The sequence below is a fragment of the Eretmochelys imbricata genome, chromosome 1 (assembly GCF_965152235.1).
Source record: "Eretmochelys imbricata isolate rEreImb1 chromosome 1, rEreImb1.hap1, whole genome shotgun sequence".
In the NCBI taxonomy this organism is placed as follows: domain Eukaryota; kingdom Metazoa; phylum Chordata; order Testudines; family Cheloniidae; genus Eretmochelys; species Eretmochelys imbricata.
The window spans coordinates 237,568,823-237,584,702 of NC_135572.1; the positions used below are offsets into that span (position 1 = coordinate 237,568,823).

The 15,880-nt window shown below is 44.4% G+C and overlaps 1 protein-coding gene across 1 annotated transcript; it reads left to right on the forward strand.

The window, feature by feature from the left end:
* The first annotated feature begins 2,507 nt into the window (after positions 1–2,507).
* On the forward strand, positions 2,508–12,310 carry MCAT (malonyl-CoA-acyl carrier protein transacylase). Its single transcript, XM_077825890.1, is given in 5 exon segments — positions 2,508–2,792; positions 2,794–3,048; positions 5,444–5,531; positions 6,444–6,661; positions 6,977–12,310. Coding segments are annotated over 5 exon segments (1,269 nt in total). The 3' UTR covers positions 7,400–12,310.
* The last annotated feature ends 3,570 nt before the right edge of the window (positions 12,311–15,880 follow it).

The following is a 15,880-nucleotide window of genomic DNA, read 5'->3' on the forward strand; positions in this document are numbered from 1 at the left end:
TTTGGATCTACTGTACTTGTAATGGTACTTATAGCACGTTACAAGTGCTTTTGTATGTGCAAACTCCCCCCCCCCCCCGTAAATCTCAACTTATCTCCTTGTGTAGAACTCATCAATGAAATTGTTTTTAATTGTTCACTTTATTAATATAACTTCTTAAGCAAAGCTTTATGAATGAAACAACATTCATTCATAAAACTGATTACCCCAATAACTGGCTAATTGAGTTTCACTTTCAATCCAATTGCTGCTTAAATCACAGAAACTTACACTGTTTCAACATTGTAACTTCTGCTCACTGTTTGTCATTCCTTACACTTATCCATATTGTAACTCAAACTCCATTTTAACTTGTCCCAAACTCCATTTTAAAATGCTCACTTCATTTTGTAAAAGCTTGCTGCAACCTTCATTTTTGCAAAACCCTGCTGTAATCTTATTAGTTTAGTTTAGATGTGTGAATGAGGATGTATGGATGATGGAATCAACCTCCAGCCCCAGCCTGTCCTGATGAAATAAAGTGTAAACACCCAACGGCTGAAGATGCAGACAACAGCCCTGACAAAGTAAGAGAAGTCCACCCTCAAAAGAAAAGAACAAAAGTACAAGTGAAGAAACATCAAAGCCAGGTCCTAGGCTGAAAGTCATGCCTGCAATTGAAGGGTGATCAATCACACCGGACCCAGAGGCAGCGTAACCTATAGACTCTGGATTCAAACGAAAGCCTACAAAAAGGAGGGTCAGATGGAAGACTTTGAAGAGTAACATTCTGCTGCTAACATGGAAAGGCATCGGTGCATGCCCAACAGAGACCCCGCTCTTCCTTGTGCCCCGCTTTCCTGGCCAGTTAGCTGCCACAAGCTACAAACCCAAGCCACGAACTCAAGCTACATTCCGGACTGGTAACTATACAGCAGCTGCAGAACCTATGTGTGTGTATGAACGAATGTGTGAATGAATGTGAAACTGAATGAAATGTTATAGCTATAACTGACTGCCTACTATGATTCTTTTTGTATTCACAAAAGATCCTGATGTTTTTTATTTTACTGGTATAACACTTGTGGTGTTCCAGCACCTAGTGGATGATACCTGCTCCCTCAGGATCCAGTACCTTCCCCACAGTCCCATTTATCAATTAAGGGAAGAGGGAGTTGAGGGAGACTAGCTGGCCCACCTGAAAGGGATCCTGCCTGCTTCTATCTCTGTATCCTAGGAGACATAAAAAAAGAAAACCATTAGTTCACCAATAAAAAACTAATCCAATCCCTCCAATATTAAGGGCACAACACCTAAGGCTTATGTAATAAATACCTGGGAAAGAAAAAGAAACTACCTTGCATTTCCTATCAACAATAGGAATATCCCAGAGGATTATGAAGATCAAAACAGTAGCTCTCTTCAGCTTTCATTTTCAGTAATGACTATCAATTATTTGAATATAATTCCAGCTACATTTTCTTCTCAGGAAAAAAAAATCAAATATATTAGAACAGCCCCCATTGAAAGTAACATATTCCATCTGATCTCTTTCCTGTTTAGTTTGTCTGCTTACTTGAACCCTTAGGTTATGGGGTATGCAACCATGTACCTCTTTGTAGGCCTGTTTGAATTTGTAAATGTCTTTGGTACAGAACCCAACTAAAAGATTTGCCTAAACTGTTACATTAAGCTGAGTTAAGGGTTACAGTTACAATCCATTTTTCTGTCCATCTGAGAGGAAGAAGTGGATCCAGACAAAGTGCAGCCCCATTTACTCCTTAGACATCTTAATAGCATGCTATTGGCACTTGGTGGTCAATAGTACTGAGAGCCACTCAGTGACCTCAAGCCCTATAAGCGTGGTGTGGTGGTTTCTGTCCAAAACAAGACTGTGCAACCCCTCCAACAGGGCTCTCTCTGTGTAGCATCCTGGCCTGAAGCCTGAGTGTGAATTTTAATAAATCATGTTGTAAAGGTTCTGCAGTTACTTGGTAAACAGGTTGCTCCAATAAATAATTTACAGGAACAGTTTAAGAGCAAGAAGCTCAAGGCCAGCCCTCAGTGTAGGAAGTGGGTAGCCCCTGTGGTGTTACAGACAGTGCTTAAAAGTGGCCTGAAAACAGTGACAGGGCTGTTATAATTTGGGAGCACGACTTTGGTGAGGCAGAGCTCACAGTGCACCCCTCAGCTCCATTGCTATGTTATTTTATTGCCTGATCCAGGAGTTGTGACTCCTCCCCCCGCAAAGCACTGGTTGTTAGGAGCTAAAAGTCGGGCGGAAGGGACTAATGAGGAGGTGGGACTGAGCGTAAGGCAGGCCCTGGTGTGGTTATGGAGAGGTGCGGGTGGGGTGGCCTTTGACAGGGGGAGGGGCTGCTCCCGGTGTGTGCGGTGGGGCTCTCCGGTGGGTAAAGAGTAGGGGGGGGGGGGGGACTTTTTAGTTGGGCGGAACCTTTCTCTCGCCTCCTCTTTCCCGGCGCGGGGAAGCCTTTTCCCCCCGGCCTCAGGCGCGCGCCCGGAGCTCCATGTGGGGCCGCCAAAGCCGCGCAGGGCTGAGTCCGGTTGCCCTAGTAACGCGGGCTTCGGTGTGGGCCGGACGGGGCTTCGCCTCCCTCGCGGGACCGGCGATGAGCAGCTGGGCCGCGGCGGGGCGGCGGCTGAGCGGCTGCCGAGCGCGCGCCGCCCTCCCCGGAGCCCCCGGGCGCGGGGGCAGCTCGTGGCCCGGCGGGGGCCGAGCCGGGAAGCTGAGCGAGCTGCTGCAGAGCTCGGTGGCGGGCGAGGAGGAGGAGGAGCCGGCGCGGCGGCGGCGGCCCCCCCCCCCAGGAGGGCACGGTGCTGCTCTTCCCCGGCCAGGGCAGCCAGTTCGTGGGGATGGGCCGGGGGCTCCTGCGTTACCCCAACGTCAGGGACATGTTCCGGGTGGCCGAGAAGGTGCTGGGCTACGACCTGCTCTCGCTCTGCCTGCGGGGGCCGCCGGCCGAGCTGGACCGCACCCTGCACTGCCAGCCTGCCCTCTTCGTCGCCTCCCTGGCCGCCGTCGAGAAGCTCAACCACCAGCAGCCCAGTGTGAGTGGCCGGGGGGGGCGCCCAGCCCCGGGCTGCCCTTCTTGTCTGGGGCGTGCCCCGGCCCGCGGTCCGGTGCGGGCTCGACGCCCTGGCGTCCCGCACCGCGCTCTCTGGGCGGAGGTATCCGCCGCCAGGGTGTGCACCCCTGTGGGGTGGACCAGGGCCAGCTTTCTAGTTAGGCACATCATGCCTAGGGCAGGGTGACCAGATGTCCTGATTTTTACAGGGATGGTCCCGATACTGGGGGCTCTTTCTTATATAGGTGCCTATTAACCCCTCCCCCGTCCAGATTTCTCACACTTATTACCTGGGGTCACCCGAGTAGGGGCCACGATGCTTAGGTTTGCCAAGGGTCTCTAATCCCACAAACCCAAACACCCTGGCCTCGCCCCTGCTCACTCCATCTCCCCTCCCTCTGTCACTCGCCCTTCCTTTCATCAGGCCGCAGGAGGAGGTACAGGCTGCTCTGGGAGGGAGTTTGGGTGCAGGAGGGGGCTCAGGGCTGGGGTGCGGGGGGTGCAGGAGGGGATGAGGGGTTCAGGCTCCGGCCGGGCAGGGCTTACCTCAGGTGGCTCCCGGAAGCGATCGGCTTGTGCAGCTCCTAGGTTCAGGGTTGGCATATGGCTCTGCGCACTGCCCCTGCCTGCAGGCACCGCCCTCGCAGCTCCCATTGGCTGTGGTTCCCGGCCAATGGGAGCTACGGAGTCGGAGCTCGGTACGCCAACTTTCTAATCACACAAAACCAAACACCCTAGGCCTGCCCCTTCCCCAAGGCCCCACTCCTTTGCCCCTTCCCCAAGATCCTGCCGCCGGCTCACTACGTTTCCCCTCCCTCTGTGGCTCGCTGTCCCCCACCCTCAGTCACTTTTTCTGGGTTGGGGTGCGGGATGGGGTGAGGGCTCTAACGGGGATGCAGGCTCTGGGTTGGGGCCAGAAATGAGCAGTTCAGGGTGCGGGAGGGGGCTCCTGGCTGGGGCAGGGAGTTGAGGTGCGGGAGAGGGTGAGGGCTCTGGCTGGGAGTGTGGTCTCTGGGGTGGAGCTGGGGATGAGGGGTTTGGGGTACAGGTGGGGGCTCCAGGCTGGGGGGGTCAGGGATTTGGAATGTGGGAGGGGACTGTGGGTTGAGCTAGGGGGTTGGGGTGCAGGAGAGGGCTCTGGGTTGGAGGGGGGCTCAGAGTTGGGGTGCAGGCTTACCTCAGGTGGCTCCCAGACAGCAGGGCTAAGGCAGGCTCCCTGCCTCTCCTGGCTCCATGCTGCACCCTGGAAGCAGCCAGCTAGGCCAGGGGGCTAGGAGATTCTCTTGCCTGTAGGCACTGCCTCCCCCAGCTCCCCCTGGCCACAGTTCCCGGCCAATGGGAGTGCAGAGCCATTGCTCGGGGCGGGGGCAGCACACAGAGCTTCCTGGTTCCCCTTCCTAGGAGCTGGACCTGCTGACCACTTCCGGGACGCAGCGCAGTGCCAGGACAGGTAGCCTGCCTTAGCCCTGCAGTGCTACCGATTGGACTTTTAACGGCCCAGTTGGCGGTGCTGACAGGAGCCACCAGGGTCACTTTTTGACTGGGCATTCCTGTTGAAAACCGGACACCTGACAGCCCCTGCACCTAGGAGCCAGAGCAACGTGCCTATCGCTTCCGGGAGCCATGTGGAGTCAGGGTAGGTAGGGAGCCTGCCTTAGCCCCACTGCACTGCCAGACTTTTAGTGGCCTATTTAAATCTCCCGGATTGGTTTCAGTAGCCTCTTGGAGATGGAGGCTGATTGTGGGAGACTCTTGGCCTGCCGGTGTTCTAGTGGCACCTTACTTCTCTAAGGTTTCAGAGTAGCAGCCATGTTAGTCTGTATCCGCAAAAAGAAAAGGAGTACTTGTGGCACCTTAGAGACTAACAAATATATTTGAGCATAAGCTTTCGTCAGCTACAGCTCACTTCATCGGATGCATGCAGTAGTACTCCTTTTCTTTTTACTTCTCTCAAACTGTGTGCAACACAAAGGTCAGCTGTAGCGGGGAAGTGGGGGGGAGGAGCTGAAGATGCTGTACCTAGGGGCGCCTAAGATGTAAATCCGGCACTGACGAGGACCCCTCTGTGAGACATTCATTCAGGTCCATGAGCTCGCCCTGCATGTGTAAGCCTAAATGTTCCGAAGTGACACCTCATTTTAGGTGTGTCTCTTTTTGAGTGTCCAACTCAAAACATGATGTGCCTGTTACTAATGCTGAGTGACCTCCACTCCAGTTGAAGTCCATGGGAACTGTATGTGCTTAGTACCTTGGAAAACCAGCGCAAGGTGTTCAAAGTTGGGCATCCAAAAATGACATGGTTGCTTCTGAAATTTTGGGCTTTGGTTTTTCTCAGGATATCTTGATATGGTCTAATTTGTTTTGTTTTATTATTTCAGGTCATTGAGAGCTGTGTTGCAGCCGCTGGGTTCAGTGTTGGAGAGTTTGCAGCCCTAGTGTTTGCTGGAGCCTTAGATTATACAGAAGGTACTTAAAGGAATATTTCTAATGTATTAGGAATCATATTTCAAAGTGGTTTCCCCTCCACTCACATACAACTCTTCCAAAACACCTCTCTATGACAACTTTTCCTTGCTGCTTCACCTCCTTTCCTTCCGAATATACATTTCTAAATTCAGTTTCTGCTTAAGCCACTTAATACAGTATTTCACATTTAAATAAAAACCATTACATATTATATACGCATAGTCATAAAAGAAACATATTTTAAGCCTGATCCTGCAGTTTATTGCATGTGGAGGAAACATTTTTCTCAGTTGGAATGAAGTTGTGAGAACAGAATCAGTCCCTACTTCAAAGCTAGCTTAAATAGCTAGTTTAGATACTTGGGTTGTAGCATACAGAAATTGTTTCATTGTGTGACAGACTGTTAAGACGTTGACACTAAAAAAAGTTTCCTAGATTTATTATTGATGAGGATTATAATTGGTTATAAATAAACTAAATTTACTATAAGCCTAGGAAACTTGTAATTTAATACATTACAAGAGGATTATATTAATATTTTTTATAAAATTTTTAATATCTTGTGAAAATTAAAATTTTGTAAGTACAATGTTAAATGTTTTAGTTTTTGCCTTAAACTTGCTTTCAGAAAATTTAGAAATGCTAAGCTACACATTTTTAGGAGAACATATGATTACTGACTCTAAACACTGAGAAATGTAAATTATATGTAACTATTTTGAATTAAATATTGTGAAGCATTCACTGTTGGACTTCTGTAAAGGAAAGAGGTGTATATGAGAGGGATAAACACAATTTATATTAATGTTCTTTTTTGAAAGGTTGCTAATTGTCTACAGTATAACATTTTAATGAACTTAACCATTTTTTTCTGAAGTTTATGCTTATTTAGAATTTTTGTTCTCTCTCTAGCCTTGTACGCAGTGAAAGTGCGTGCTGAAGCTATGCAAAAGGCCTCAGAAGCTGTCCCAAGTGGGATGCTATCAGTTATTGGTCAACGTGAGTCAAATTACAACTTTGCCTGCTTCGAAGCTCGTGAACACTGTAAATCATTGGGTATAGAAAATCCTGTGTGTGAAGTTTCAAATTACCTGTTTCCAGATAGCAGAGTCATTGCAGGCCATTTGCAGGTATTACTTCAAAATAAACATCTAAACACATTTTAATAATAGTTTACCATTCTATAGATCTGTAGGAAGGTGAACAATATTGGCACAACTTTGGCCAATGTGAACATGTCAACAAAGTATATCGTTTGGGTTTCTGCAGTCCATGTCCAATCGTATGTTGTGGTCAAGTAGTACTTTTCTCTGAACTGCATGATTTAGGTCCCTGGGGGAGGATAAATTTAGTATGTGTTTTTGGAAGACGGACAAATCAGATTATTTACTTTACAGAATTCAGGGCAAAGTGATATTAATCAGGGCTTTTTCTTTTTCTTATAGGCTTTGGAATTCTTGCAGGAGAATTCCCGAAAATATTATTTTAAGCGAACAAAAATGCTTCCAGTCAGTGGTGCTTTTCACACAAGACTCATGGAACCAGCAACAGAGCCTTTGGCTGAAGTTCTAAAATCAATTGAGATTCAGAAACCATTCATCTGTGTCTATTCGAACGTTGACAGCAAAAAATATATGCATTCAAAACACATTCAGCGTTTGTTAGTAAAGCAGCTTGTTTCACCTGTTAAGTGGGAACAGACTATGCATGCTATATATGAAAGAAAACAAGGAGTAGAGTTTCCTTATACATATGAAGTGGGGCCTGGGAAGCAGCTAGGAGCAATCCTCAGAAACTGCAATTTAAAGGCTTGGAAGCTGTATAAACATATTGATGTTTCAGAAGATGAAGAAGCAGAGGAAATGTAGTTCTGAAGGAAAATCCACATGATTCCTCCCTTCCCCCCCCCCCCCCCCCCGCTTAATTTTAAATGATTTTATCACTCCTGAAAGGCAGATATGACAACCCCTGAAGACTGAAGTCCTCTCTTTATCTTATCCCCAGAAGAGCTCAGCACACACAATTGCAATGCAAGGTTTCCTTCCCCATATTACAGCTCCAGCATGCATCAGACTTTACGTGGAAGGATCACTTCTAAGGTTCGGCCATTCAACCTGTCATTTCTGAGACAGCCAACAAAGATGCCAGTTCACTATTAGATTTGGGCCCGGTCCTGCAAGCAAATCCACATATGCAGGCCCTTTTACCCATGTGGAGTTAAGTTGAAGTCAGTAGGGTTGTGTCCATGTGCAAAGGTCTTTTTGCTTGGATCTAGTTGCAGAATCAGGCCCTTTTTAGTATTATTTTCGTTTTTGGACTTCTGTTTATTAGGATCAAGAATTAATTTAGATAAACTATTGGAGTATAACAACTTTCAGTCACTACCATGTTTTGTTTTATAAGGTATCTAATCAGTGGGACAAATAACTGAAATGCTCTTTTTTTCTTTTTTCTTTTTTTTAAATTTTGTTTCTACAGGAAAAGTTTTATTTTTTTCCATGAGTCAGATAAATTAGGAAATTATTAGAAATACAGCTTTTTCTTAAGGTTGCATTAATAATACATTATTTCTAAAGCTCTTCCTCCATGAATTAATGCTATCCGTGTAGTAATTACACAAAGTCCATCTGTGGAAGGAAGTGTTTTCCTTCCTCTGTGCTCACTGTGTTTCAAGATCATTGTAGAGGGTTTCCTTTCCTAAGTTACCAGAGGCAGATGTGACCTTTTTCACCTTATAGGCAGTGCCACCCCTCTCAGAAGCTTTACCAGAATGCTCTACCACCAGATAGGTATAAATAGTAGGCTTGAGTTCCCTGTCTGTGGCACTTTTTTAGATAATACAACTCAGCCAGTTAGTTAGTTATTGGGCCAAGCTGATCCTTTGAACCTCTTTTAAGGAAGCAGAAAAATGGCTATACTAAATTTTTGCAGCTTCTCCTTACCCCTGTGCTTAGAATAGGGGCCGCAAGGAGTGTTCGAAGGTTAGTGCTAGAAAATACTCTATGTACTTCATCCTGCTACAGCCCTGAATAGAGGATCTTGAGTTTTTTGCCACAGCAATAGGAGAGGAATTCAGGTGCAGGAGGAGAGCTAGATCCTTCTACAGCAACAGTAAAATTATCTTCCCTTTCTACTTATGGGTTGGAGTGTGCTAAGTTGATGAGCAGATCGTATTGGTCCTCTGTGCCATACTAGGTGCAGTTCCTTCCCTTCAGGTTAAACAACTGAAGCAGCCCCACTGAAGCCTCTGCGCCCATCAGTACGACTACAAGCTTACATTGTATATGGGCTAGGCTCTCTCTGAACAGTGGGTGAAATAATGGTGCCTTGGGCCCCCTTTCCACCTACTCAGCCAACTAGTGGAGGTGCCCATGGAAGTTATGGGGTGGCTGTTTGCCTCCATAACTAAGGAGGCAGTCTCTACTTTCCGTCTAGCCCTGCATGGCATTCCACTATATGGGATGATTGATGTACTTAAGGCATATTGGATTATGCAGTGCCACTCACTGATCCTATCAAGGTTCTCTAGGGAGCATTCCTAGCCAATGGTTGATGAATTAGGCCCTTAAATGAAACAGGTTCTTTTCTTGTTGCTCAATGTATTAATGAATCTCCAGCTTCAAACAAGCATTCATTTAAAATAAAGCGTATTGTGTCTAAGAATTAATCTTCCCCTGTAGAATCCAGTCCTCAAACAACAAATCTGTTAGCAGTTTTAAATGTAATCCAAAAACAGAAGAGATTATTATTTTGAGTTTAGATGCTGCATCTCATTCAGTCTAGCCTCACAGCCATAGGGAAATACGACTCTGAAGCTTATTATTAAAGACAAGATGTTTGTGTCTATCTTCCTCAGACGGTACCAGACTGCCCATAGGAAAAAACATAGGTTTAAAAAAAATCAGAGAAGAAAGAACAAATTCTCATCTGGTAATTATCCCTGAGGCTCTTATGACACAGCCTTGAGTCAGAACTAGGGGGAAGAAGAGAAGGGTGAAGCCAAGCTATTTCCATGGCACCTATTTGAGACTGTTGAAACAATCATCATCCTGGATATTCAGCCCAAACATCTAGAGGCGCTTTATTTAAAAAAATGCAAAGCTCCATACAAGTGAGTATTTCTATCAATTAAAAAAGCTGTGCAAGCCTTTGTAATTAAAGGCAGAATAGAAATTCTCCACTGAAGTCAAACAAATGGAGTGACTAAAAAGTTCTGTTTGTTATTGAAGGACAAAAAGACTTGTTACCAAAGGTGGCAACTGCTGCAGCAAAGGTTAAGGACATCATTGTCATCTCTTCTTCCAAGGCAGAACTACTAAAAGCCCCTGAACAGGAAGATTTGAATCAGTACTCAGGTCTGACAGCAAGGTGGTGGTATCAGTCTTTTGATTTCCTGTAGCTACATCTTGCTTTTCAAGGGCCATTCTGGCATGGGCAGGTGAAGTGACTAATCTGAGTCCATCAAAATGCAAGAGTTTAAAAACAGTGTTTCAGAAGTCACAGCCTACCTGAGTCTATGTACTAGAGGGTTACCAGGCTGTATTAATTGGATCTAAACTTTGGATCCCACATGCATCTAAGCTGGCTGGGTGTGGGTAACATCCAGTCACTGTTTCTGGCTCTTGGACTCTGAGGCCCATGTGGTGCAGGCTTCCTGTCTGAAACCCATTCTTTGGATAGGAGACTCCACCATGTAACTGTGCTGAAACCCAAGACCATTGCTGAGGCTTCCTAACTGTCCCAAGTCACTTATGGATCCTTCCCCAGAGTCTTGACTCCCCCCCCCCACACACACACACACACATCCTCTGGTTTATAGTTTAATTTTTCAGGACATGTGTCAACTAAGCAACAGAGAGTTCGCACAGAAATTCCTTCAACATTCATAGCTACCACAGGAGAGTTACAGAACGACGCAAAGCAATGAATGCGTGAACACACAATCCCCACCTTCACCACTCTTGAGAGGCCTTGGGTTTTTGTCAGCATACTTGGGGAAAGACAGTGCTCCTCCACAGTATCTTGTATTTCTTGTGATGGGCTGGCTAACTTGCTTAGAGAATTTGTTCCTCTTAAAAACTGTCTGAGACATTTTTTCTCCTCTTCCAAGATGGCTGTTCCATGCTCCAACTCTCTATTAGCTGTTAGGCTGAGGGTAATGAAAAGTCAATTGCTCTCCTGATAGAAACCCCATTGCCTCCAAGGGTAGAATTATTCAATTGTTGAAGGCTGTAAAAGGGTAGGTGGCCCCTTAAATGAAACTGGGCTCGGTGCTCTTCTTCAGTCCAGGTGCTCACAGTTGGGCCAATTAAGAGGGTAGTGCAGCAACCCAGGGGGTATAAAAGGTCAGTTGGGTGTCAAAGCAGCCTGTCTGAGTCAGTTAGGAGAAGACAGCTGTTAGAGACAGAAGTGGGTCCTGGGAGAAGGCTGAAGGTAAAGAGAATAGCAAAGGGGTTTGCTGGCTGGTGTCATCCAGGCTAGGGCTGGAGAGTGTTGGAAGCAGAAGTAGCAGTGGGAGTTGCCTCCTGGCCATAAGCTAGAGCAAAGAGCTTGAGAGTGCAGGGGAGCAGCGGGGAAACTTACTGCTGACATCTCTAGTACTGGAGAGCTGGATGCATGGGAATAGCAAAAGGGCCAAAGGGAATAAGGGAATGCTTCCCTGGTAAAGATCCTCTCCCAGCATAGAAGTTTTTGGGGAGGTTCCAACTAGGAAGAGCAGGGTTGTACTCTAGCTGGAAGGACTAGGGTGGCTTGCAGAGGGATAGAAGAGGCTGGACAAGGAGCCTGCATATGATGGAAGACACTGAAGTATGGTGAGAATGATCTCCTGGTAGAGGGCCTGGGGGGGGGTCCTGCTGGAAAGAGGAGGGGTTTAAGGACTGTGCACTGGGGGTTATATGGACTATGTTTTAAGAAGGTTGTTATGAATTACTTGCACTATGTTTTGTTAACAAACTTAACTGACTAGAGGATAAGCTTGTGTGATGTACTGGGAACTCAAAAGGGAAACCGAGGTGGCGGGGGGGCACTTGCAGGGTTGCCCTGTGGCTATGAGGGTGCCCAGAAGGAGGCCATGTGGTTTATAATGGCCTGGGTTCAGCTCCCCAGACACAATCTCTTCCTGCTACAAAATGAAAATTCTAATCCACACTGAAGACTACAATCTTAAATGCTATTCATAAAACAAAAAGAAATTACTATAATACATGGACATAGACATGTCCTCCAATCTTATGTGTAGTGGGAGAACTGTTCACTGTTGCGCTATCTCCAAACTCTGAGATTTCCAGTGTTATTAGTGGCTTTGAACGCTGGTAGACAAACCTTTTTGCTTTGTTGCTGGAAAAGTGATACATGGGCACAATGGCTCATTGAGAACCTCAAATAATGTGATGGTAAAATAGGGAAAACTATACAGCAGAAGTGGCAGATAATGTCCCTCTCTTTTACCAAGCAACACAAAAAGAGCTACTCTGCAGAGCTACTAGTCTAGACTTGTGAGATGAGACTATGTAGAGGGAGATTTAGAATGGGAGGAAAGTAAAGAGCAGACAGTACCACCAGATGTTCTGCAATTAATATAGTTTAACCTGAGATCCTCTGTCTGGGGAAGTAGTGCCTCTAGGAGACAAGACAAAGATTTGCACAAATATAGGAGATGGCCAGTGTACACTACAGTTGAAACTTTACTAACAAATTTAAACATGCTTTTTGCTAGCACAACTTATCTGATTGGAGGGCCAGATTGGGGTTTTGCCCCTCCCTCAAAAAATTGATATCTATGACCTTAAAAAAAAAAAAGGAAAACCTAGAAAAATGCAGGAAAATAAATGCCATTACTTATTTTCTTCTCAATAGTTGCACAGAAACCAATACAGTCAAAGAATCCTCTACAATGTACTTGATATTCTTTGTGGTCCTGAAACAGAATGGGGATTCAAGGCACTCAATAGATTTAGTCAGAAATCAAGACCGAGATCTTAAATAACATTTTGTAGCAGCTCTGTCCCTTCAGAACTTTTACTCTTTAAGAGACCTAAAAGCAATTACATTCCTGGATAGTTATCTGCTGGATTGCTGCAAGTCCTAGCATTTCTCTTGTCACAGGAAGTGCTTCTAGTATAAGGCTTTTGGATACTGAAGTTTCTGAAAGTTAAAAAAATTCAAACAACTGATTCCTGGAGGGCTGCTGTGTTTACCTGTTCCTGGATAACCTTCAGCTTTGCCCACTATATGTATTTGTATATAGTAGGTGTTGGCGGTAGCTACCAGTGAGGTGCTCTGCTCTGGTTCGATGATAAATCAGCTGCGTATGTGTTCCCTCTGTGTGCTGCCCCAGCTCTGTGCAGACAGCTGACACAGCAGACCCCGAGAGAACCCCCAAAGAACACAGACTCTAGTAAGATACGAAGGCACCCGGCCAGGTTTATTGTCAAATGAAGCACAGTAATATTTTCCTATAGACTCTACAGGACCTTATACAAATATGTGCCCCCTGGCAATGGACGCAGCTCAGTCAGTGGTGGGACACTCCACTGCCCCCTAGGCTGGACAAAGATATGTGCTCCCAGACCTACTTTTATACAGTTGCAGGACAGATTACTCATCCCTACTGACGTATTGAGGTACAGCCCCTTGCCTCATTAGGGTGCTGTCTTCCCCCTTTGATCATGTTGGTTCAAACAAACAGATCTGTCCATCATGCTGTCCTTTTGACCCTGTCTTTGGGATGCACCTGGCTGTTCCTTGTTGTATCTGTGAAGTATCCTCATATCGGGCTGTCCAGGTGCCATCTTGGTACACGTTCCTCTTATTACTACTTGTATCATTAGCGTATGCTTTCTAGGAGCCCTTTTCTTGCCAAGTTCTGCAATTAGGGCCTGCCTCTGGCTCACAGTCCAGCTTTGCTTAGCAATGCCTGGAAGTACTTTGGTTCAGACTTTAGGCGTCAGACCAGGGCTCTGATACAAGGGTTTATGTTTCAGGGCCTCTTACTACAGTAGGGCTGTCCAGCAATTAAGCATGACTTTTTTTAAACTATGATAAACAATAATAGTATACTATTTATAAAATATTTTGGATGTTTTCCACATTTTCAAATATATTGATTTCAGTTACAACACAGAATACAAACTGTACAGTGCTCACTTTATAATATAAATATTTGCACTGTAAAAAATAGAATTTTTAGTTCACCTAATACACGTATGGTAGTGCAATCTCTTTATCATGAAAGTTAAATTTAGAAATATAGAATATTATACAAAAAAAACTGCATTCAAAAATAAAACAATGTAAAACTTTAGAGCCTACAAGTCCACTCAGTCCTACTTCAGCCAGTCGCTCAGACAAACAAGTTTGGTTACAATTTACAGGAGATAATGCTGCCTGCTTCTCATTTACAATGTCACCTGAAAGTGAGAACAGGTGTTCTCCTAGCACTGTTGTAGCTTGCGTTGCAAGATATTTACGTGCCAGATGCACTAAAGATTCATATGTCCCTTCATGCTTTAAGGGACCATTCCAGAGGACGAGTCCATGCTGATGATGGGTTCTGCTCGATAATGATCCAAAGCAGTGCGGACTGACAGATGTTCATTATCTGACTCAGATGCTACCACCAGAAGGTTGATTTTTCTTTTTTGGCGGTTCAAGTTCTGTAATTTCTGCATCAGAGTGTTGCTTTTTTAAGACTTCTGAAAGCATGCTTCACACCCTGTCCTGATCAGACTTTGGAAGGCACTTCAGATTCTTAAACCTTGGGTCAAGTGCTGTAGTTTTCTTCAGAAATTTCACATTGGTACCTTCTTTGTGTTTTGTCAAATCTACAGTGAAAGTGTTCTTAAAACTAACAACATGCTGTGTCATCATCCGAGACTGCTATAGCATGAAATATGTGGCAGAATGTGGATAAAACAACGCAGGAGTCATACAATTCTCCCCCAAGGAGTTCAGTCACTAATTTAATTAACACTTTTTTTTAAAATGAGTGTTATCAGCATGGAAGCATGTCATCTGGAATGGTGGCAAAAGCATGAAGGGGCATACAAATGTTTGGCATGTAAATACCTTGAAATGCCAGCTACAGAAGTGCCATGCAAATGTCTGTTCTCAGTTTCAGGTAACATTGTAAATATAAAGCGAGCAGCATTATCTCTTGTAAATGTAAACAAACCTGTTCCTCTTAGCAATGGGCTGAACAAGAAGTAGGACTGAGTGGACTTGTGGGCTCTAAAGTTTTAAATTGTTTTTTCAGGGCAGTTATGTAACCAAAAAAAAAAAAATCCATATTTGGAAGTTGCGCTTTCATGATAGAGATTGCACTACAGTACTTGTATGGGATGAACTGAAATACTGTTTCTTTTGTTCATTTTTACAGTGCAAATACTTTTAATAAATATAAAGTGAGCACTGTACACTTCATATTCTGTATTGTAATTGAAACTAATATTTGAAAATGTAGAAAAATACCAAAATATTTAATAAATTTCAATTGGTATTCTATTTAACAGTGTGATTAAAACTGCAATTAATCACAATTTTTTTTAACTGCAATATTTTAGTTAATTGCATGAGGTAACTGATTAATCAACAGTCCCAGTATATAGTAATGTTTAGAGATCCCAGTCAAGAGTGCAAACCCATTGTTTAAAGCTCTGGGCAAATGCAGAGGAAAAGACAGTCTCGGCTCCAAAGTGTTTACAATCTAAGAAGAGAGACCAAGAAAATAAGCAGACAAAATGTAATAAAGGGGAAAACCTTCAGTATGTAAGAGTAAAATATGCAAGACTTCATCTTCAAGTTTACTTTTTCTTATATAACTTACAATTCCATAAACTTTACTGGTTGTGGAAGTCTGCAGACATCATGCAAGATGTGCAGAGAATGAATTCTTGCCTTATTCACTCTGCTTGTACAATATGTACTTTAAGGTTGTAGAAAAATGTATAGGGATACACTATATTAATTGGGAAGTAGTCTGATCATTTAACTACAGGCTGTATTAAAGAGGCAAAACTGTACAGCCTTAACTCAAGCTTCTCCTGAATTTGGTTTCTTAGTGGTTCAATCTTAACATCCTTGTAATAGGAGAAAACTCAGTCCACACAGTGAATAAATCTATTATAGATATATTTGAAGAGTTTAGAAAGCAGTGTTAAAGAAATTAAATTTCTATGTAACTCTTCATTAAAATATCATACAGATTAAAAGAATAAATTCCAATGGTAATCCAAGAGCACAATACGTCTGAAAGGCAAAATTAATTGAAAATAGTAGGCCCACAATCTAATTACTGGAGTAAATTAAGAAGTTGTTTCTGTGGTCTGAAATTGCTCTTTGCCCAGACC